Consider the following 25,036-nt stretch of genomic DNA (forward strand, 5'->3'; position numbering starts at 1 on the left):
TCCTTGAAGGAGTGAAGCTCTGCAAGAGGCCACTAGCGCCATTTGGTGGTGGGCTGAAGAACTGCCACAAGTGTGCCCTGGTGTGTGCCAACTTGCCTGTCGTGTCCGACTCTTTGCGACCCCATGGACTGTAGCCCACCAGGTTCCTCTGTCCATGGGATTCTCCAGACAACAATACTGGAGTGGGGTGCCGTGCCCTCCTCCAGGGGATCTTCCCGACCCACGGATCGAACCTGCATCTCTTATGTCTCCTGCATTGCAGGCGGGTTCTTTACCACTAGCACCACCTGGGAAGCCCGAGTGGTTACCTTCTTTTTTTGCCCTTGAGGTCAGGAAATAGCGGTGCCACATCCACCCAGCAAGGCTTCCGACTGACCTGGGGCTCGGACACGGGGGATGGGTCTCAACGAGGTAAACTGCAGCTCTACCCGAGCTCCCACCTCCCAGAGAAAAAGAGGCTCTATTTCATGGAGACTGTGCCTGGCTGGAGAGAGGTCCTTACAGGCCCTGCTTCTTCTTGACCCAGGCCTTTGCCTTTGTCCAGCCTGTCCACCTTCCCCCCGAGCCAGCCGGAGGCTCTCATCTGAGAGGTCGTCTCTGCCCTCCTGTCACCCCACCCTCTGAATTCTGGTCTGTTCTTTTCTCTATAATGCTTCTTAGTTTTTAATGTGAACCATTTTTAACGTGCTCATTGAATTTGTTACAACATTGCTTCTGTTGTGCTTGTTTTGGTTTTTGGGCCATGAGGCACGTGGAATCTTAGCTCCCTGACCAGGGATCAAACCCTCACCCCTTGTATTGGAAGGTGAAGCCTTAACCACTGGACCACCAGCGAAGTCCCCACAATGCTTATTATAAACCAGTGTTATATCTTTATTTTTTTAAAACCTCCCATTAGAATATAAATCCATGTTTTAATGATTGCTCTCTCCCCGACAGCTAGAAACATGCCAGTCTCTTTGTATTTGGTGAGTGAATGAAGAAATGAAGAGTTGAGAATCTACGCCTGGGGGAAAGGAACGCAGGTGGGTGAGATGGCAGAAAATCAGGCCCTGGAGTCCCCTGACGAGCAGTGCTGTGCCTGGGACTCCCTCCTCGGGAATGAGGGGTTCTGGGTGCCCTTGTGAAACGCTCTTCCCAGTTCTCTCCAGCCAAGCACCAGGCAGGTAAACGTCATATAGACACTTGTATATGTGATATATTTCATTGAACTTTTTAAAGTTTGGTTTTTTTTTTAATAGAGTCTCTGGCTATAAGGTGAAAAGCGACGTAAAGTTCTAGGTCAGACGTTCTTCTCTAGCCTGAGCGGCTGTGTCTCTGGACAGGATATTGATGGCAGTGGGGCGGGGCTGCAGGTTGTCTTGGTCAGACTGGTTCTGTCTCACCACAAACTGCCCGCTGAGGCCTGTTGACCCAGAGGACAGCACCGAGCATGCCCAGGAGCAGGGGCACCTTCAGGAAGACCAGGAGCAGGAAGTGGGTGCTGCCCAGCTGGGGCCTGTGGGAGGATGCAGTGACCGGGGGTGAGTTTCTGCTTCAACAGGAGGCCCAGGCCCCTCCCCCATCTTCCTCCGTGCTCAGGTTCCATGGCCTCAAACCTCAAAATCAAGGTCAAGTCCGGTTGGTACTGAGGCTGCACTGGGTCTTAGTAGTGGTATGAGGGAGCTTTAGTTGTGGCAAGTAGAATCCCTAGTTCCCTGACCAGGGATTGAATCTGGGCCGCCTGCATTGGGAGCATGGAGTCTTAGCCACTGGACGCCCGGGGAAGACCCCTCTCACCCTTAACAACCACGTGGGAGAGCATCTGTTCTGTTTGAATGGTTCCACAGTCTCAACCACAACGATCTCAACTCCTCGCTCAGCTCATGGCCCACTCTCTCACCTCCGGGTCCCAGGACCTGCCCTCACTCCAGCTCCTCACACATGCTGCGTCCTCTCCCCATCCTGAGCCTCTGCTTAATCGCTCCGCCTCCCCAACCCTCCGCCTGGCTCCCAGCCTAAAGCGGCCCTCCAGGGTCACCTCCAAGATTACACTGGGCTCCTATGGCCAACCCTGTTGGTACCCCGCCTCATACCCTCTTTGCCCACATGACCTCCTGGCCGCTTGGACAGTCCTGAGCCCGCCAGTGGTCTCCCACATCCTTGGCTTGAGGGCGATCTCTGGTGTTTGGGGTGTGCGTGGCTTCCTGCACCAAGCGGGCCAGACGTATTATAGAATCCTCTGCCTGGACACTCCTCCAGGCTCCTTCTTGGTGGGCTCTCCCGCTTCTTCAGGTTTCTGCTCAAGTGTCACTTTTTCTGAGGCCGTCCCTCACTACTCTGTATAAAAACCACCAGCCTCTCCATCTTCTCCCACCATGAGGACCAGTGTGTGTGGACCACCACCCTGGCTTCCTCGCCACGCTGTGGGACCATCCCGGGGGATGCCCCACAGAGTCTCTCTGAGGGGGAGTGAGCCCCGTTGCTATGGTGACACCTCTTTCACTGGTGTCTGCTTCACTGGCGTTCCCAGCTTCCCCGTTCCCTCACCATTATTCCTGGGATCAGCTTGCCAAAACGTGTCTTAGGATTGAGTTTGAACAAACCTAAACTAAGACAATCTCTTGGTTATTTGTTTTCACTGAGCATCTTGGTAGCCTTCACCATGCCCCGTCTTCTTCCCACACATCTCTCACCCCACCCTTACACTCCTGCTTCACTTTCTTCACAGTGATTGCTGTTAACTGACATTTCCTCTATTATTTATCTATCATCTATCCAAGTATCTACCTCTCTATCTACCTCTATTGTCTATCATATATCTATCCATCCTGTCACATATCTCCATCTCTACCAACTCTCCTCTGTATGTATCAATCATCCATCCATATCTATCTATATTCATCTATGTGTGTATCATCATCCACCCATCTATCCATCCATCCATCTATCCATCCATCCATCTACCCATCCATCCATCTACCCATCCATGCATTCATCCATCCATCTGTCCATGCATCCACCCATCCATCCGTCCATCCATCTACCATCCATCTATCCATACATACATACATACATCTGTCCATCCATCTGTCCACCCATCCATCCATCCATCCACCCTCCATCCATCCATCCCTCCATCCGTCTGTCTGTCCATCTCCATCCATGCATCCATGCATCCATGCATCCATCTATCCATCTGTCCATCCATCCATCTATTCGTCCACCCATCCATCCATCCACCCATCCATCCATCCACCCATCCATCCATCCACCCATCCACCCACCCACCCATCCATCCATCCATCCTCCCACACACCCACCCACCCATCCATCCATCCACCCACCCACCCATCCATCCATCCATCCATCCATCTGCCCATCCATCCATCCGTCCATCCATCCATCCATCTGTCCACCCATCCTTCCATCCGTCCGTCCATCCGTCCATCCGTCCATCCGTCCATCACTCTGTCCGTCCATCCATCCATCCATCCATCTATCCATCTAGCCACATGTAGCTATCCTTCCTTTCACACATCTCTATCAACTGTCCTCTATCTACTCCTATGTGTGTATGTATCTTTGTATCTATCGATCATCCATATCTACTTACCTATCTATCTATCATCTATCTATCTTCGTATCCATCTTGCCATTGTCTAAAATCTACCCATTTGAAAGAAACTTCCATGAAAGCACAACCTTGCCCATTAGTTCACAGTCATATTCCTAGCCTTTGGATCAGTTCGTGGCACACAGCAAGTAAATTAAAAGTTTGTTGGGTGGTGACTCATTAAGGAGACCCATGTCCAGGAAGCCCTACCCTAGGGAAGAAGCAGTGAAGGTGACAGAAGACACCAGGGGGCGTGCACCTTACCCCTGCTGCTGGCTGAGCGATCTGGAGGTCCACGCAGAGCTGTTGCTACTGGAGGCTGTGATGGAGGCTGGAGTGAAGAACTGTGGCGGGTGAAGAATGGTGTCCTGCCCACGACTCTTCCCAGCCAGTTGCCTGTCACCTGCATGGTTCCCAGTCCACAGAGGAGAGGGAACTCACAGAAGGGACTGGACAGGTGTTCTGGGACCATCACCTCCTCATGCTCAGACCCAGGCCTGACCAGCATATAGGAGTATTTGCACCCAACTCCACCCCCACCTGCTCTGCATCCAGGTGGACACAACCAGGACCAGCGTCACTGCCTCTAGCATTAAGCATTTTCCTTCTCCTCACCTCGTTGAAAACAGGAGTGCATGAAGGTCAGCACAAGAGTTGGACCTCAGGTCCCACCCCCTAGCCAGTGCATCCACATTCCACCCCTCCCTCACCCTGTCCACCCTGGCAGAAGACAGTAGAGTGGAAGCTACTGAAGCCTGACCCTAGAGTCTGTGCTCAGCAAGCAGAGAAGCCACTTCGAGGAGAAGCTGGTGCACCAGAGCTGGAGGGTTGCCCGGGGAAAGCCCGTGAGCAGCAATGAAGATCGAGCACACCCATACATAAGTAAGTAAATATTTTAAAAATATTTTGTTAGTGGTCCCCCAGCCCACTTCCACCTTGTCCTGTCCAGGGGTCTGTGGGCCCCCTCCTGCCCACCACTCTGAACAAAGAAGCAGAAGCAGAGGGAAGCTGAGGAGACAGAGAGGATGCCAGCCAGACAGAGACACAGCACTTGTGTACAGCACAGACAGTCTGCACAGCATATTGAGTGCAGCACTTTCACAGCATCATCCTTTAGGATTTGAAATAGCTCTACTGGAATTCCATCACCTCCACTAGCTTTGTTCACAGTGATGCTTCCTAAGGCCCAGACAGGGGCCAGAGGCTTGGGGGCTCCCTCTTGGGCTTTCCCTTGCCTACAAACCAATCCCCTTGGCCCCCAGCCCAGTTGCTGGTGCCTCCAGGAAACGGATTTTTCCCTGGGTCAGCACAGTGGTCAGAGGCCGAAGAAAGGCCCAGGGGAGGAGCTGGGGCTGGGGCTTGCCCTTCGGGATCACACAGTCAGAGGGGTGAGCCTGGCAGGCTTGGCCATCTCTGAGCCTGGACCACTCAGGGCTCCTGGATGAGGATCTGGGTTGTTGAGAGGCCCCAGTTCTGACAGCAGAAGCCAGGGGAGAGTGAGAAGAGAGTCTTCTGGAGTGAATCCCCCCTCCCCCACCCCCCCACACCCTGTGCCCCATGGGCACAGGGAGATGTCAAGAACCCCTTAGTCCTGATGGATCCAGGATAACAGCGGGCCCTTCCGCCTCTACAGCCTCAGAATCCTCGAGGCCCACAGACATTGTCAGGGCCTGGGCGGTGGCAGGAACCTGGGTGTCCCCACCTCACTCTCACACCTGCTTACACACTCACACTCTCACACACGAGACACACACTCACATGCACACAATGCACTTGGCCCTGAAGCTCTGACACACAAACACCAGCCCCAGTTCCTCTCCCCTAGGCTGAGATTTCCTGGGACGCCCTGCCTAGCTGAGCTCAGATACCTTCACCACCGGTACCAGAGAAAAGGAGGGTCTTACCTGGGGAGACAATCACTTGAACCTGGAAAAAATGATCAGGCAGGAAGCTGAGGAGTCCTTCTTCCTTTAGAATCGTTGCAACCCCACACTTGTATTTCCCTGCATCGTCTTCAGTGAGGCTTTCCAAGGTCACTGTGAAGGCGAGATCCTCCGGATGGTCTGTGATGGACACCCGGCCGTTCTTCACCTCCACCTCGGGCCCGCTGGTCTTCACAGTCCACTGCCAAAGCGGGAAGCACGGCTGTCTGCACCAGTATTTGTGAAATGCCCTGTATTCCTCTTCATAGCGACACACCACACTCAGGGAGTCCCCCACAGCGCCCGTCACGGTGCTGGGGCCACTCAGGGACAAAGAACCTGGAAGACACTGGAAGTCAGTCTCGTCTTCATCCTAAAGAGCCTGGGCCAGAGGGGCCTGGGGGGTCAGGTCCTCTGGGAGCCTGGAAGTCACCCTGAGGCCAGAGGAAGGAGAGTTCAGAAGCCAAGGAGGCAGGGGGTTTAACCCGGTGTAAAGTTCGGGTGAGAAACAGTTTTGGCAAAGTACCAAACTTCTGAAAAAGAATTGTGTATGTAATATACTTGTGTGTGTGAGTGTGTGTGTGTGTGTGTTAGTCGCTTCAGTTGTGTCTGACTCTTTGCAACTAACAAGCTAACAAACTAACAAACGTGTGAAAGAGGCCAGAACTCTGTGACAATTGTTGTTGTTTAGCCACTAAGTCGTGTCCAGCTCTTTGCACCCCCATGGACCATATAGACTGCCAACCTCCTCTGTCCATGGGATTCTCTAGGCAAGAATACTGGAGTGGGTTGTCATCTCCTTCTCCAAGGGATCTTTCTGATCCAGGGATCAAACCCGGGTCTCTGTCATTGCAGGCAGGTTTTTTACCATTTGAGTCAGCAGGGAAGCCCAAATAATCTACTTACTGATAACCTATCTGTCTGTCCATCCAGCCATCCTTCCCTCCCTCCCTTTCTCTTTCCTTCTCTCTCCTCATCCACCCATCCAACCAACTATTCAGGCAATATACTGTCACCCACAGATTAGGAGCCTTTTGCTTTTGTTTAATGTTCAAATTAACATTAAAAATACATTTTTTTGCTTCTTCATTAAAAAAAAATTGGGGGCTGAGCTGCCCAGCTTGCAGCATCTTAGTCCCCCACCCCATCCCAGGGATCGAAACCAGGGCCCTCAGCAGGAAAAATGCTGAGTCCTAACTACTGGATCACAAAGGAATTCCCACTTCTTCACTTTTAATATCTTGAATTTGGACCCTTTATTTCCCAGCAAGTCCAAGTAGCCCATTGACCTATATTCCACAACAGAATGCTGTCCACTCCTCCCACCAACATCCCCTAGTGCAGCGGTTCCCAAGCAGCAGCGATAGTCCCTGTGGGAGATACCCAGCAATGTTTGAAGACATTTTCTTTTTTAATTTATTTATTTTAATTGGAGGCTAATTACTTTACAATATTGTATTGGTTTTGCCATACATCAACATGAATCCGCCATGGGTGTACACATGTTCCCCATCCTGAACCCCCCTCCCACCTTCCTCCCCAAACCATCCCTCTGGGTCATCCCAGTGCACCAGCCCTAAGCATCCTGTATCCTGCATCGAACCTGGACTGGTGATTCATTTCTTATATGATATTATACATGTTTCAATGCCATTCTCCCAAATCATCCCACCCTCTCCCTCTCCCACAGAGTCCAAAAGACTGTTCTATACATCTGTGTCTCTTTTGCTGTCTCGCATACAGGGTTATCTTTACCATCTTTCTAAATTCCATATATATGCGCTAGTATGCTGTATTGGTGTTTTTCTTTCTGGCTTACTTCACTCTGTATAATAGGCTCCAGTTTCATCCACCTCATTAGAACTGATTCAATTGTATTCTTTTTAATGGCTGAGTAATACTCCATTGTGTATAGGTACCACAGCTTTCTTATCCATTCATCTGCTTATGGACATCTAGAGCTAATCAATGAATATAGTAAAGTTGCAGGATATAAAATCAACACACAGAAATCCCTTGCATTCCTATACACTAATACTGAGAAAATAGAAAGAGAAGTTAAGGAAACAATTCCATTCACCATTGCAATGAAAAGAATAAAATACTTAGGAATATATCTACCTAAAGAAACTAAAGACCTATATATAGAAAACTATAAAACACTGGTGAAAGAAATAAAAGAGAACACTAATAGATGGAGAAATATACCATGTTCATGGATCAGAAGAATCAATATAGTGAAAATGAGTATACTACCCAAAGCAATATATAGATTCAATGCAATCCCTATCAAGCTACCAACAGTATTTTTCACAGAGCTAGAGCAAATAATTTCAGAATTTGTATGGAAATACAGAAAACCTCAAATAGCCAAAGCAAGCTTGAGAAAGAAGAATGGAACTGTTTGAAGACATTTTTGAGGGTCACCATTGCAGGGCGGGGAGACGGGGGAGAGGGAGGGAGTGAACTGCTCCTGCCATCCAGTGGGCAGAGGCCAGGGATGCTGCTAAACATCTCTCAGTGCACAAGGCACCCTCACCACACAGAACGAGTGCTCCCATGTCAGCAGTGCTGAGGTCCAGCAACCTTGATGGAAGGGGCAAAATGCCCCAGCTGGAAGACCTCCACACTGAGGCTTGGGACTCAAGGCGAGTGGGGGCAGCCTTGCTGAGCCGTCTCTGTGCATCTGCTGCTGTTCTGGGCTCAGGCTCTGGGGGCACTGTTCTGTCCGATTCTGACCGCGAGGATAGGAGGGAGGGGAAGGGAAGAGTGGAGGAGGGGAGGGACGGGGCGCGGGAGGAGGGCGACTTCTGGCCTGGACTCTTGACATTCGACTCTTTCAGTTGCCTGGGACCCACCCTTCAAGATCTGGGGCCACGCTTCCTCAGATGCGGACAGGAAATGTGAGGGAACGTCCCAGAACCTCCCTGCTCCACCAAGACCCTGACCCCAAGCCAGCGTGAGCGGCACCCCCAGCACCCCCTAGAGCAAGTTCCCTGCCCCCCAGGGCCTCAAAAAGAAACCTTGACTTTTTCTCTCAGACCAGGACTGACCACATTCCCAGCAGTCTTACTTTCCAGGGGTCCACAGAGCAGGAACACCCCTGCCCTGCCCCACGCACCCCCCAACCTGGGGCCAGCCCAGACCCCCAGAGAGGCACCGGACCTCCAGTGCATCAGGGCCTCCATACATAAAGGGATATTCACTAGGGGACTTAGAAGTAACTGACATTGTACTATTAAAAAGACTGATGCCCTTGGATATAAAAATATTTGGTTTGAATCTTGACTATGTCTTTTATATATGTATGTATATATATAGATACATACATATTTATCTACTTATTTTGCTGTGCTGGGTCTTTCTTGCAGCATGCAGGATCTTTAGTTGCAGCATGTGAGATCTAGTTCCCTGACCGGGGATGGAACCTGGGCTCCCTTCATTGAGAGGGCACAGTCTTAGCCACTGGACCTCTGGAGAAGTCCATTGGCGTTGTGTGTCTTTATGAACTGATTTAGAATAAATTATCTGCACCTTTCTGAGTTTGCCTCTCTTTCTCTAAATGTATTTATTATTTTTATTATTTATTTAATACAATAAATAATATTTATTAACTAATGCATAAACAATATAATCAATTTTATATAGTTATTTATTATTTAAAAATTTTTTACAATGTTGTGTTAGTTTCTGCTGTACAGCAACATGAATCCATTATATGTCTACATATATCTCCTCCTTTTCAGCCTCCCTTCCAGGGAATGTTGAGTCATTCCCTTCCACCCTACAGTCACTTGTTTTAATAAGAATTACTTATTGGAAAAGACTTTGATGCTGGGAGGGATTCGGGGCAAGAGAAGAAGAGGACGACAGAGGATGAGATGGCTGGATAGCATCACTGACTTGATGGACGCGAGTCTGAGTGAACTCCAGGAGTTGGTGATGGACAGGGAGGCCTGGCATACTGCGATTCATGGGGTTGCAAAGAGTCGGACATGACTGAGCGACTGAACTGAACTGAACTGAAGGACTGGATTAAGTAACAGGAGAAAATCTTGTCTAATTGATTTGTCCAATTAGTATTAGTTCTCTGCTCCCCCTGCCCTTCTCTCTGGTGTATCAAGACGACACTCCTGATTTTAATCATGTTGGGGATAACGACTCAAGTGGCCAGATATAACCTTAAGGCTCAGTATGTACTGTCTGTGTGGGAAGCAAGCTTTTCATCTCATACTCTTCCCTTCCCAGGGAGCAAATACGCTGAACTGGGGTTTTTACAGGCACATTGCACCCTCTGTTTCCTTATGTTTCTTCTTCCCATCAGCACCCTTTGCTCACACCGTGCTCGCCCTGACTCGTCCGCATGAACTTCCCCAAATCAGGCCCAGCCCCACTCACCTGGGATGCAGAGAAGCAGCAGAGCCACCAGCAGCCGCATGGCCTGGGCCCCGGTGATCTCTGCAGGCTCCTGCAGAGCCTGGCGCCTCCTCACCCAGTTCCACTCACTGTTTCCCTTTTCTGCTTTTCTTGGCATTTTTGTTCCTCTGTCAGCCTCCTAGAGCTGTTCTCCTAGAGTTGATCAGAAAATGAGGGAAGCTGGGGCCTTGGGACGTCAGATAATGATGCTGAGAATTTGTTGAAAGTCATTCTCATGTAGCACATTTGAATTTGCAGTTCCAGTTTCTGTTCCTTGTGAAGATGATGCCCTTCCCATTCCTTGCCTGTGGTTGATGGGCCCATCCCCCCTTCTCTAAATCAGTATTGCCCAGACAGCCATGCCAGTCTTGGTTAAATTCCATCTAGATTTTCTGAACAAGTCCTCCTCTTTGTCAAGAAAGCCCATTTTCTGTGGCTGGCGCAGGCAGTCCTGTGTGATCAAGCATTGACTAAGCCTTGTCTGGACACAGTCAGCTGTTTGCAGGGCCCAGTGCAAGATGAAAACATCCTCATTCTGGAAATATTAAGAATTTCAGGAGTGGTCTAGTGGCTAAGTCTCTGTGCTCCCAATGCAGGGAGGCCAGGTTTGATCCCTGGTCAGGGAACTAGATCCCACATGCCACAAAAGACTGATGCAATGAAGATCGAAGAACTTGAGTGCCACAATTATGACCCAGTGCAGTCAAATAAATAAAGAAATACTGAAAAAAAAAAAAAAGAAGAATTTCAAGATGGTGGCAATGGAGTATCAGCCAAGCATGTGGCCCTTCTAAGTGTGAAGCCTGATGATGTTACACCAGCTGTACCCCTGTGAGGCTGGCCCTGTCTTGGCCCTTGATGGCACAGATCAAGGGCATTGTGGAGGCCAGTGAAGCTGCCAAGGATGGAATGGAAGGAGATTAGTTGGACATGATGTCAGAGAGAAACTCAAGAATGAAGTGGGGACCTTGGAGAGTTTTGAGCAGAGGAGTGGCATGATCCCATGTTTGTTTTCAAAGCATCATTCTTGCTGTTAAATAGGGAATGGGGACTTCCCTGATGGTCCAGTGGTTAAGACTTCACTTTCCAATGCAGGTGGGTAGGTTCAATCTCTGGTTGGGGAGCTGAGATACCACCTGTCTTGTGGCCAAAAACCCAAAACACAGAACAGAAACAATATTGTAACAAGTTCAGTAGAGACTTTAAAAATGGTCCAGATTGAAAAAATATATATATTTTTAATAAATAGAGAGTAGACCACCCCCTCCCCAAGAAAAAGAAATGCAAAAAGGCAAAATGGTTGTCTAAGGAGGCCTTACAGATAGCTGAGAAAAGAAGAGAAGCTAAAGGCAAAGGAGAAAAAGAAAGATAGACTCATTTGAATGCAGAGTTCTAAAGAATAGTTAGGAGACATAAGAAGCCCTTGCTCAGTGATCAATGAAAAGAAACAGAGGAAAACAATAGAATGGGAAAGACTAGAGATCTCTTCAAGAAAATTAGAGATACCAAGGGGACATTTCATGCAAAGATGAGCACAATAAAGGTCAGAAATGGTGTGGACCTAACAGAAGAAGAAGATATTAAGAGGTGGCAAGAATACACAGAAGAATCTTATACCAAAAAGATCTTCATGACCCAGATAACTACAATAGTGTGATTACTCACCTAGAGCCAGACATCCTGGAATGTGAAGTCAAGTGGGCCTTAGGAAGCATCACTACAAACAGAGCTAGTGGAGGTGATAGAATTCCAGTGGAGCTATTTCAAATTCTAAAAGATGATGCTGTTAAAGTGCTGCACTCAATATGCAAGCAAATCTGGAAAACTCAGCAGTGGCCACAGGACTGGAAAAGGTCAGTTTTCATTCCAATCCCAAAGAAAGGCAATGCCAAAGAATGCTCAAACTACCGCACAATTGCACTCACCTCACACACTAGTAAAGTAATGCTCAAAATTCTCCAAGCCAGGCTTCATGAACCATGAACTTCCACATGTTCAAGCTGGATTTAGAAAAGGCAGAGGAACCACAGATCAAATTGCCAACATCTGCTGGATCATCAAAAAAGCAAGAGAGTTCCAGAAAAACATCTATTTCTGCTTTATTGACTATGCTAAAGCCTTTGACTGTGAAGATCACAACAAACTGTGGAAAATTCTGAAAGAGATGGGAATACCAGACCACCTGACCTGTCTCCTGAGAAATCTGTATGCAGGTCAGGAGGCAACAGTTAGAACATGGACATGGAATGACAAACTGGTTCCAAATCGGGAAAGGAGTATGTCAAGGTTGTGTATTGTCACCCTGCTTATTTAACTTCTATGCAGAAAACATCATGCAAAATGCCAGGCTGGATGAAGCACAAGCTGGAATCAAGATTGCTGGCAGAAATATCAATAACCTCAGATATGCAGATGACACCACCCTTATGGCAGAAAGCGAAGAAGAACTAAAGAGCCTCTTGATGAAAATGAAAGAGGAGGGTGAAAAAGTTGACTTAAAACTCAACATTCAGAAAACTAAGATCATGGCATCCAGTCCCATTACTTCATGGCAAATAGATGGGGAAATAATGGAAACAGTAAGAGATTTTATTTTGGGGGGCTCCAAAATCACTGCAGATGGTGACCGAAGCCATGAAATTAAAAGACACTTGCTCCTTAGAAGAAAAGTTATGACCAACCTAGACAGCATATTAAAAAGCAGAGACATTACTTTGCCAACAAAGGTCTGTTTAGTCCAAGCTATGGTTTTTCCAGTGGTCATGTATGGATGTAAGAGTTGGACTATAAAGAAAGCTGAGTGCTAAAGAATCAATGCTTTTGAACTGTGGTGTTGGAGAAGACTCTTGAGAGTCCCTTGGACTGCCTGGAGATCCAACCAGTAAATCCTAAAGGAAATCAGTCCTGAATATTCATTGGAAGGGTTCATGTTGAAGCTGAAACTCCAATACTTTGGCCACCTGATGCAAAGAGCCGACTAATTGGAAAAGACCCTGATTCTGGGAAAAAGATTGAAGGTGGGAGAAGGGGACAACAGAGGATAGGACGATTGTATGGCATCACTGACACAATGGACATGAGTTTGAGTAGGCTCCAGGAATTGGTGATGGATAGGGAGGCCTGGCGTGCTTCAGTCCATGGGATTGGCATGCTGCAAAGAGTCGGACATGACTGAGCGACTGAACTGAACCAAGTAAACTGTTCAGATGAGGAAGGGGGTCTAACGTGAGAATTGGGAGACCAGTTAGTCTGCAAAAGTCCAAGAGTTGATGATGACTGGCTCGCAAATTAAGAGCAGGGGAGGGAGTGGTTAGATCCTGGAGATCGGTATTTTGAAGGAAAGATATTTTAACAGATCAGATATGGTGTATGAGCAAAAGAGAGGGGTCAAGAGTATCGCTCCAGTTTGAGGAGCAATGGGAGGAATGGAATCCAAATAAACTGAAGTGGGAAAAGCTGGTTTGGGGATGAAGATCCTAGTCTGACTTGTTTTGTTGTTACTGTTGACTAAAATTTCTGACTGGGTTGCGCAGCATGTGAGATCCTAGTTCCTCAGCCAGTCATTGAACCCAGGCCCCCCTGCATTGGAAGCATGGAGTCTTTACCATTGTACCACCAGGGAAGTCCCTGATTTATGTTTTAAGATGTCTGTCAGTCATCCATCATGGACCAAACATCTGTGTCTCCTTCCAACCCCAGTTTATATGTTGAAGGCCTGACCCTCTAAGTGACCTGACCCTCCTGGGGGAGGTAACAAGGTTAGATGAGGTCATGAGGGTGGGGCCCTGTTCTGATAGGATGGTGGCCTTATTACAAGAGGAAGACTTCTCTCCCTCTACCTCCATCTCTGTCTCTATCTTTATTTTTCTCTCTCTCTCAAAAAGATAAAAGCAGAATTTAGTGAATTTTAAAGTAGAAAAGCAGTAAAACCATGAACAAACCCAAGGGCTGACCTTTTGTGGAGTGGAGGAAAATGTGAGGAAAAAGAGACAATACAACAGAGGAATTAAAAAAGAGACTATTTCCAGATAAAGAGAAAATTAAAAGACTCTCACGAGAGCATTTTGAAAAAATATTTACAAGTATGCTCATAAACTGAGATTAGACCAGCAATTTTCTGTGGAAATATATATTACCTAAGCTTACTGCAGATGAAATAGAAATCTTCAAAATACTGTAGAAAGGTAAAATACTGTAGTTCAGTGGTAAAGAATCCTCCTGGCAATTCAGGAGACACAGGTTCGATCCCTGGTCCTGGAAGATCCTGCATGTCCTGTGGGCCACGACTACTGAGCCTGTGCTCTAGAGCAGCACTCACAACAAGAGAAGCCATGGCAATGAGGAGCTCGTGCACTGCCACTGGAGTGTAGCCCCCACTCTCTGCAACTAAAGAAAAGCCCATGCGGCAAGGAGAACAGCCAAATAAATAAATAAAGTTATTTTCTTAAAAATGCTATGGAAAAATCTGAGAATGTTACCAAGGAACTATTTATTCCCTCCAGTCCCCACTCCAACCCTCAAAATGATGGACAAACCCCAGTGATTTGTCCTTCCAAAGCTTCAAGGAACAGATACTTCCAACACTATGGAAACCATTCCAGGCTGTCCAGAAAGAAGGAACATTTTGGGGTGAAGTCAGCATAATATTGATATGACAACCTGACCAAGAGAACACTTATGAGAAAGAAAATATAGTCCAATCTCATTGATAGGCATTGATGAGAAGGTTCTTATATTAAAAAATCAAAGATAAATTTGGGGAAGTACTTTAAAAGAATTATACAATATGATCAAGTTTGATTCATTCTAGGAACTCAGGAATCTAGGAATCACAGGGTTATTCATACTGGAAATATGTTTGTATCATTAATCACTTTAAAATTCTATTAAGAGATAGAAATATAAGCAAATGGAAAGCTATATCTCTTTCATTTCATTGCCCAGAGAATCCCAGGGACAGGGGAGCCTGGTGGGCTGCCATCTATGGGGTCGCACAGAGTTGGACACGACTGAAGCGACTTAGCAGCAGCATATCTCTTTCAACCCCATGGACAGAGGGACCTGGTGGGTTACAGCCCATGGGGTCGCAAAGGGTTGGACACGACTGAGTGACTGATCACACACACACACACAACTCTTTCAATACTGTGAATGTGTGTGTGCCGTGTGCCCTTCTGTTCCCTCTTTCAGTCCCATGTTGGTTCTGACCTAGAGCCGGTCACAGAGTCAGGAGGCTGGGGGGCACATCAAGCCTAGCGATGGTTCCACTTCATCCTACTAACCCTGTTTAGATGCCAGTCCTCATGCTGCTCTCGCCTTCAGTATATATCTGTGCTCCTCCTTCTTAGCAGTTAGAGGGACACTCATTTCCTTTACCAAGAAGAACAGTTGTGCTATAGATCAGGCCAGGACCAAAATTTTTTTAATGGTTCTTTCAATTTTATTTTTTAATTGAAGTATAGTTGATTTATGATGTTGTGCCTATCTCTGCCATACAGCAAAGTGACTCAGTTATACACGTGTAGAATATATATATATATATTCTTTTCCCCTTATGGTTTATCACAGGATATTGAATATAGTTCCCTGTGCTATACAGTAGAATATACTTGCTGTTTATCCATCCTACAAAAATATAGCTTACATATGCTAAACCCACACTCCAACTCCTTCCCTCCCAAATCACCCTCCCCCTTGGCAACCACAAGTCTAACCTGTGTATCTGTGAGTCTGTTTCTGTTTTGTATATATGTTTATTTGTCCCGTATTTTAGATTCCACATATAAGAGAGTGTTGTTGTTGTAAAGTTGGTAAGTCGTGTCCAACTCTTTATGACCCCATGAACTGTAGCATGCCAGGCTTTCCTGTCCTTCACTATGTTCCTGAGTTTGCCCAAATTCATGTCCATGGAGTTGGTGATGCCATCCAACCATCTCATCCTCTATTATCTGCTTCTCCTCCTGCCTTCAATCTTTCCCAGCATCAGTGTCTTTTCCAATGAGTCGGTTCTTTGCATCAGGTGGCCAGAGTTTTGGAGCCGCAGCATCAGTCCTCCCAATGAATATTCAGGGTTGATTTCCTTTATATATGAAATCATATGTTGTTTGTCTTTGTCTTTCTGGACACAGCTCCCATCACCTGCTGCAATTCATCTTCTCAAAGAGTGACACCCTTTCCTCCTAATATATAAAATGTAGAAATAGGTGCTGACAATGGGAAATGAATCAAAGACAAGTGCAAAGGAGATTCAAACAGCTTCACTTAAGCCTTAAGGACATCCAGGGTGTCCACTCTTGACCTTGGCTTTGCATCCTTGAAGGCTATTAAGCGTATGTTACCACCGAGGATGGGAGGCTGAACCACATGGCTGCTCCTGGCTCTGCTCTTCTAGTCGTCCCAGGTGAGTGGGGCTGGTGCTTCAGACACTGGAGTGACTGAAGATGGGCAGGAGATCATGAGGGTCTGTCCTGGCTTGCAGATAGGCAACTTCTTACTGTGACCCTGTCTCTGTGTCTATGCATAGAGAGAGAGTGTGGACCTCCAGGGAATTCTAACAGGCTCTTGAGGAAATCCACATTAGAACTTCTAACTGTGAGCACAGTAAGTATCAACTTCCCTGATCATTCAGTGGAGTGTTAGGACCTGTCTAGGTCCCCATGCAGCCTCATTCCTCTGGCCATCTTCCCCCTCAGGCAGAGTTATCAACCATGTCCACTCACAGAACAAAGGATTGAATGAACACCAGAAGAGAGCTAGCCAGCTGCAAAACAGCCCATCCCAACCAGAGGCAGAGAGGCAGGTGAGTGACATCCACAGCCAGAAGGCAAGGGGCAATCTTGGCACCAGAAACAGCATCCTCCACCAACCTGCGAGCAGGCTCCCAGTTGCTAACCAAGTCTTCCTGGGGTCCTGGATGGTTGACATCCTCCAGGAGGGTCACAGTCAGAGATCAGCTCCCCAGAGGAGACACATGGCACACCTGAGACAGCATTCTTGTGGTGCACCCAGGAAACCCAGTGGCTGGGGCCAGGGAGATGATAAGATGCATCGCCCACCTGGGGAGAGTGCGCTCACCAAGCACCTGGGCATCTGAGCTGCTCAGACCTGGGAAGGACACAAAACGCAGGCCCACCCAAGTCTGTGCCTTTGTGGAGTACCCAAGAACCTGAACCTGAGTGGCTTAGCCCTGGGAAGTGCACACAACCCAGGGCTGGCCTCAGACAGTTCCCCTGCAGAGCAACCTGGAGCCTGAGCAGTGTAGCCTGGGAAAGCACACACACGGTGAGTGGAGGCCAATCCAGTGTGGCCCAGACACTGTGAGCACTCCCCACACATGCCAGTGATATTTGTTTGCAGTGTTCCTCCCTTCCCCCAGCACAATTGGAAAAATGAGCCTAAATAAATGACCACCTTCACCCCCTTGTGTCAGGATGGAAATTAGACCCTGAACAGACTTGCAAACAGAGGGAGCCAAAATAAAGAAATGGGAACTGCTTTGGAAGTAACAGGTGCAACATATTAAAACCTGTAGTTAGCATTGACTACATTGGAAGGGGCCTATAGACCTTGAGAAAAAATATAAGCTGGAACAAGGAACTATCTGAAACTGAACTGACCCCACACTGCCCTCAACAGCTCCAGAGAAATTCCTAAATATATTTTACTATTATCATTTTTAAATTTTTTAAAATTTTAAGTTCTTTATTACTCCTTTAATTTTCATTTTTAAAACCTACTATTACCTTGGAAAAAAAGACCCTATTTTAAAAGCAAATTTCATATATATATATATATATATATAATTTTATAATTTTTGCAATTTTGTTTTGTTTTTTAAATACTGTATTTTTGAGAATCTAACATCTACTCTAGATTTTTAATTTTCTTTTTGGTATTTGTCATCAATTTTGTACCTTTAAGAATCCAATCTTCAGTACCCATTTTTAGTTAGGAGTGTAATTACTGGTTTGATTGCTCTCTCCCCTTTTGACTCTCCTTTTTCTCCCCCAGGTCACCTCTATCTCCTCCCTCCCCCTTCTCTTCTCTACTTAACTCTGTGAATCTTTTTGGGTGTTCCAGGCTATGGAGAACACTTAGGGAACTGATTATTGGCTAGACTGCTCTCTCTCCTTTTGACTCCCCCTCCTCTCCTCCTGGTCACCTCTATCTCTCTCCTCCCTCTTCTCTTCTCCATGTAACTCTGTGAACCTCTCTGGATGTCCCTCACTGTGGAGAATCTTTTCTCCATTAACCTAGATGTTTTATCACCAGCACTGTATGGATGGAGAAGTCTTGAGGCTACTGTAAGAATAAGACTGAAAGCCAGAGGCAGGAGTCTTAAATCCAAAACTTGAGAACACCAGAAAACTCCTGACTCCAGGGAACATTAATTGACAAGAGCTCATCCAAAAGCCTCCATACCTACACTGAAACCAAGCTCCACCCAAGAGCCAAAAAGTTTCAGAGCAAGACATACCAAGCTAATTATCCATCAATGCAGGAACATAACCCTGAGCATTAAAATACAGGCGGCCAAAAGTCACACCAAACCCATAGATACCTCAAAAGTCACTACTGGACACTTCATTGCACTCCAGAGAGAAGAGATCCAGTTCCACCCACCAGAACACTGACACAAGCTTCCCTAACCAGGAAACCTGACAAGACACTTGTCCAACCCCACCCACAGGGAGGAACCTCCACAATAAAGAGGAACCACAAACTTCCAGCATACAGAAAGGCCACCCCAAACACAGCAATCTAAACAAGGTGGAAAAGCAGAGAAATATTCAGCAGGTAAAGGAACATGATAAATGCCCACCAAACCAAACAAACGAGGAGGAGATAGGGAGTTTACCTGAAAAAGAATTCAGAATAATGATAGTAAAGATGATCCAAAATCTTGAAAACAAAATGGAGTTACAGATAAATAGTCTGGAGACAAGGATTGAGAAGATCCAACAAAAGTTTAACAAGGACCTATAAGAAATAAAAAAAAAGAGTCAGTCAATAATGAATAATGCAATAACTGAGATCAAAAGCACTCTGGAGGGAACCAACAGTAGAATAACTGAGGCAGAAGATAGGATAAGTGAGGTGGAAGATAGAATGGTGGAAATGAATGAAGCAGAGAGGAAAAAAGAAAAAAGAATCAAAAGAAATGAGGACAACCTCAGAGACCTCTGGGACAATGTTAAATGCCCCAATATTTGAATCATAGGAGTCCCAGAAGAAGACAAAAAGAAAGGCCATGAGAAAATACTTGAGGAGATAATAGTTGAAAACTTCCCTAAAATGGGGAAGGAAATAGCCACCCAAGTCCAAAAAACCCAGACAGTCCCAAACAGGATAAACCCAAGGTGAAACACCCCAAGGCACGTATTAATCAAATTAATGAAAACCAAACACAAAGAACAAATATTAAAAGCAGCAAGGGAAAAACAACAAGTAACACACAAGGGGATTCCCATAAGGATAACAGCTGATCTTTCAATAGAAACTCTTCAGGCCAGAAGGGAATGGCAAGACATACTTAAAGAGATGAAAGAGAAAAACCTACAACCCATATTACTGTACCCAGCAAGGATCTCATTCAGATATGAAGGAAAAATCAAAAGCTTTACAGACAAGCAAAAGCTGAGAGAATTCAGCACCATGAAACAAGCTCTTCAACAAATGCTAAAAGATCTTCTCTAGACAGGAAACACAGAAAAGGTTTATAAACTCAAAACCAAAACAATAAAGTAAATGGCAATGGGATCATACTTATTGATAATTACCTTAAGTGTAACTGGGTTGAATGCCCCAAGACAAAGACTGGCTGAATGGATACAAAATCAAAAGCCCTGTATATGCTCTCTACAAGACACCCACCTCAAAACAAGGGACACATACAGACTGAAAGTGAAGGGTTGGAAAAAGATATTTCAGGCAAATGGAGACCAAAAGAAAGCAGAAGTAGCAGTACTCATATCAGATAAAATAGACTTCGAAATAAAGGCCATGAAAAGAGACAAAGAAGGACACTACATAATGATCAAAGGATCAATCCAAGAAGAAGATACAACAATTATAAATATATATGCATCCAACAAAGGAGCACCACAATATGTAAGGCAAATGATAACAGGTATGAAAGAGGAAATTAACAGTAACACAATAATAGTGGGAGACTTTAATACCCCACTCACACCTATGGATAGATCAACTAAACAGAAAATGAGCAAGGAAATGCAAACTTTAAATGATACAATGGACTAGTTAGACCTAATTGATATCTATAGGACATTTCACCCCAAAACAATGAATTTCACCTTTTTCTCAAGTGCACATGAACCTTCTCCAGGATAGATCATATCCTGGGCCATAAATATAGCCTTGATAAATTCAAAAATAATTGAAATCATCTCAAGCATCTTTTCTGATCACAATGCAGTAAGATTAGATGTCAACTACAGGAAAAAAAAAACTATTAAAAATACAAACATATAGAGGCTAAGCAACAGGCTTCTGAATAACCAAGAAATCACAGAAGAAATCAAGATATGCATAGAAACGAATGAAAAAGAAGACACAACAACCCAACACCTATGGGGTTCAGTAAAAGCAGTGCTAAGGGGAAGGTTCATAGCAATACAAGCTTACCTCAAGAAACAGGAGAAAAATCAAATAAATAACCTAATTCTACACCTAAAGCAACTAGAAAAAGAAGAAATTAAGAACTCTAGGGTTAGTAGAAGGAAAGAAATCATAAAAAATTAGGGCAGAAATAAGTGAAAAAGAAACAAAGGAGACCACTGCAAAAATCAACTAAGCTAAAAGCTGGTTCTTTGAGAAGATAAATAAAATAGGCAAACCATTAGCCAGACTCATCAAGAAAAAAAGGAAGAATCAAATCAACAAAAGTAGAAATGAAAATGGAGAAATCATAACAGACAACATAGAAATACAAAGGATCATAAGAGACTACCATCAACAACTATATGCCAATAAAATGGACAACTTGGAAGAAATGGACAAATTCTCAGAAAAGTTAACCTTTCCAAAACTGAACCAGGAAGAAATAGAAAATCTTAACAGACCCATCACAAGCATGGAAATCAAAACTGTAATCAGAAATCTCCCAACAAATAAAATCCCAGGACCAGATGGCTTCACAGCTGAATCTATTAAAAATTTAGGGAAGAGCTAACACCTATTCTACTCAAACTCTTCCAGAAAATTGCAGAGAAAGGTAAACTTCCAAACTCATTCTATGAGGCCACCATCACCCTAATACCAAAACCAGACAAAGATGCCACAGAAAAAGAAAACTATAGGCCAATGTCACTGATGAACATAGATGTAAAAATCCTTAACAAAATTCTAGCAAACAGAATCCAACAACATATTAAAAAGATCATACATCTTGACCAAATGGGCTTTATCTCAGGGATGCAAGGAGTCTTCAATATTCACAAATCAATCAATGTAATATACCACATTAACAAATTGAAAGATAAAAACCATATGATTATCTCAGTAGATGCAGAGAAAGTTTTTGACAAAATTCAACATCCATTTATGACAAAAGCCCTCCAGAAAGCAGGCATAGAAGGAACATACGTCAACATAATAAAAGCCATATATGATAAACCCACAGCAAACATTATCCTCAATGGTGAAAAATTGAAAGCATTTCCCCTAAAGTCTGGAGAAGGCAATGGCAACCCACTCCAGTATTCTTGCCTGGAGAATCCCAGGGACAGAGGAGCCTGGTGGACTGCCATCTATGGGGTCACAGAGAGTAGGACACAACTGAAGTGACTTAGCAACAGCAGCAGCCCCAAAAGTCAGGAACAAGACAAGGGTGCCCACTCTCACCACTACTATTCAACACAGTTTTGGAAGTTTTAGCCACAGCAATCAGAGAAGAAAAGAAAATAAAAGGAATCCAGATTGGAAAAGAAGAACTAAAACTCTCACTGTTTCCAGATGACATGATCCTCTACATAGAAAACCTTAAAGACTCCACCAGAAAATTACTAGAGCTAATCAGTGAATATAGTAAAGTTGAAGGATATAAAATCAACACACAGAAATCCCTTGCATTCCTATACACTCAGTTCAGTTCAGTCGCTCAGTCGTGTCCGACTCTTTGCGACCCCAGGAATCGCAGCATGCCAGGCCTCCCTGTTCATCACCATCTCCCAGAGTTCACTCAGACTCATGTCCATCGAGTCCATGATGCCATCCAGCCATCTCATCCTCGGTTGTCCCTTTCTCCTCCTGCCCCCAATCCCTCCCAGCATCAGAGTCTTTTCCAATGAGTCAACTCTTCCCATGAGGTGGCCAAAATACTGGAGTTTCAGCTTCAGCATCATTCCCTCCAAAGAAACCCCAGGGTTGATCTCCTTTAGGATGGACTGGTTGGATCTCCTTGCAGTCCAAGGGACTCTCAAGAGTCTTCTCCAACACCACAAATCAAAAGCATCAATTCTCTGGCGCTCAGCCTTCTTCATAGTCCAACTCTCACATCCATACATGACCACAGGAAAAACCATAGCCTTGACTAGACGGACCTTAGTTGGCAAATCCTATACACCAAGAATGAGAAAATAGAAAGAGAAATTACGGAAACAATTCCATTCACCATTGCAACAAAAAGAATAAAATACTTAGGAATAAATCTACCTAAGAAAACAAAAGATCTATATATAGAAAACTATAAAACATTGATGAAAGAATCAATGATGACACAAATAGATGGAGAAATATACCATGTTCATGGATCAGAAGAATCAATATAGTGGAAATGAGTATACTACCCAAAGCAATCTATAGATTCAATGCAGTCCCTATCAAGCTACCAATGGTATTTTTCACAGAACTAGAACAAATAATTTCACAGTTCGTATGGAAATACAAAAAACTTCAAATAGCCAAAGCAATCTTGAGAAACAAGAATGGAACTGGAGAAATCAACCTGCCTGACTTCAGGCTATACTACAAAGCCACAGTCATCGAGACAGTATGGTACTGGCACGAAGACAGAAATATAGATCAATGGAACAAAATAGAAAGCCCAGAGATAAATCCACACACCTATGGACACCTTATCTTTGACAAAGGAGGCAAGAATATACAATGGAGAAAAGACAATCTATTTAACAAGTGGTGCTGGGAAAACTTGTCAACCATTTGTAAAAGAATGAAACTAGAACTCTTCCTAACACCATAAACAAAAATAAACTCAAAATGGATTAAAGACTAAATGTAAGACCAGAAACTATAAACCTCCTAAAGGAAAACATAGGCAAAACACTCTCTGACATAAATCATAGCAGGATCCTCTATGACCCACCTCCCAGAGTAATGGAAATAAAAGCAAAAATAAACAAATGGGACTTAATTAAACTTAAAAGCTTTTGCAGAACAAAGGAGAAAGATGAAAAGCAAGGTGAAAAGACAGCCTTCAGAATGGGAGAAAATAATAGCAAATGAAGCAACTGACAAAGAATTAATTTCAAAAATATACAAGTAGCTTCTGCATTCAATTCCAGAAAAACAAATGACCCAATCAAAAAATGGGCCAAAGAACTAAACAGACATTTCTCCAAAGAAGACATACAGATAGCTAACAAACACATGAAAAGATGCTCAACATCACTCATTATTAGAGAAATGCAAATCAAAATCACAATGAGGTACTATCTCACGCCAGTCAGAATGGCTGCTATCAAAAAGTCTATAAACAATAAATGCTGGAGAGGGTGCAGAGAAAAAAGAACCCTCTTACACTGTTGATGGGAATGCAAACTAGTACAGCCACTATGGAAAACAGTGGCGCGATTCCTTAAAAAATGAAATAGAAGTACCATACAACCCAGCAATCCCACTGCTGGGCATACACACCAAGGAAACCAGAACTGAAAGAGACACGTGTACCCCAATGTTCATCGCAGCACTGTTTATAATAGCCAGGACATGGAAGCAACCTAGATGTCCTTTGGCAGACGAATGGATAAGAAAGCTGTGCTACATATACACTGGGGAATATTACTCAGCTATTAAAAAGAATGCAATTGAATCACTTCTAATGAGGTGGATGAAACTGGAGTCTATTATACAGAGTGGAGTAAGCCAGAAAGAAAAAACACCAATACAGTATATTAATGCATATATATGGAATTTAGAAAGATGGTAATGATGACCCTATATGCAAGACAGCAAAGGAGACACAGACGTAAAGAACAGACTTTTGGACTCAATGGGAAAAGGTGAGGGTGGGATGATTTGAGAGAATAGCATTGAAACATGTATATTATCATAAGTGAAACAGATCACCAGTCCAGGTTCGATGCATAAGACAGGGTGCCCAGGGCTGGTGCACTGGGATTTACCTGAGGGATGGGATGGGGAGGGAGGTAGGAGAGGGGTTCAGGATGGGGAACACATGTACACCCATGGCTGATTCATATGAATGCATAGCAAAAACCACCACAATATTGTAAAGTAATTAGCCTCCAATTAAAATAAATCAATTAATTAAAAAAAATAACAAATGGATAACCAACAAGGACCTACTGTCTAGCACAGGAAACTCCGCTCAGTCTTATGTGGCAGCCTGGATGGGAGGGGAGTTTGGAGGAGAATGGATACATGAATATGCATGGCTGAGTCACTTTGCTGCTCACCTGAAGCTATCACAACATTGTTAATCAGCTATACTCCAATACAAAATAAGTCTTTTAAAAATGAAAAAGAAGCTACTTTCCCATCTGCTCCTGGTGCAGCCCCCTCCCCCAAGTACAAAGTGGCAACATGAGTAGCCTCCCTCTCTGGTCTTAAGGCAACCCAGAAATAAAAGTCCCAGGGAGGAACTTGAGAAGAAGAAAACAGTTGACCTTTTCTAAACTAGCTCCCTGAGGCCCTGCCCCCTTCCTCCACAATGAACCACAGGAAGAACTTAATTCATATCCTAGGACTCTTAGTCTATCGATCTTTTTAAGAAAAGAGTCCTGTCCAAGCCCTACCCTCCCCAGCCTACCCTAGCTCACAGCCGCTGATCTGTTCTAACTCCAGGGTCTGATTGACGAATTACTTCACAGTCCCCAAAATGCAT

At 44.8% G+C, this 25,036-nt stretch overlaps 1 protein-coding gene across 2 annotated transcripts; it reads right to left on the bottom strand.

The window, feature by feature from the left end:
- Positions 1 to 848: 848 nt before the first annotated feature.
- On the bottom strand, positions 849 to 10,138 carry LOC120866702 (protein CD300H-like). 2 transcript variants are annotated; one of them, XM_040244482.1, is made up of 4 exons: positions 9,916 to 10,138; positions 5,500 to 5,856; positions 3,860 to 3,914; positions 849 to 1,498 (listed from the first exon to the last, which is right to left on the bottom strand). In XM_040244482.1, exons 1-4 carry the CDS (start codon positions 10,049 to 10,051, stop codon positions 1,366 to 1,368), a joined length of 681 nt encoding a protein of 226 aa, XP_040100416.1. In that variant the 5' UTR covers positions 10,052 to 10,138; the 3' UTR covers positions 849 to 1,365. The 2 variants fall into 2 exon arrangements, with proteins under 2 accessions (XP_040100416.1, XP_040100417.1); XM_040244483.1 differs by having other exon boundaries at positions 1,414 to 1,498; positions 3,855 to 3,914; positions 9,916 to 10,109.
- Positions 10,139 to 25,036: the final 14,898 nt, after the last annotated feature.

This window comes from Oryx dammah, unplaced genomic scaffold (genome assembly GCF_014754425.2).
Source record: "Oryx dammah isolate SB20612 unplaced genomic scaffold, SCBI_Odam_1.1 HiC_scaffold_8, whole genome shotgun sequence".
NCBI classification, from domain to species: Eukaryota; Metazoa; Chordata; class Mammalia; order Artiodactyla; family Bovidae; genus Oryx; species Oryx dammah.

Excerpts from the sequence above, each read along its gene's own strand:
- LOC120866702 (XM_040244482.1), bottom strand. The coding sequence starts at position 10,051 with ATGCCAAGAAAAGCAGAAAAGGGAAACAGTGAGTGGAACTGGGTGAGG. Across the intron at positions 5,857-9,915 it reads GCTGCTTCTCTGCATCCCAG|GTTCTTTGTCCCTGAGTGGC; the intron begins GTGAGTGGGGCT and ends AGTGTCTTCCAG. Across the intron at positions 3,915-5,499 it reads TCAAGTGATTGTCTCCCCAG|CCTCCAGTAGCAACAGCTCT; the intron begins GTAAGACCCTCC and ends CCTCCATCACAG.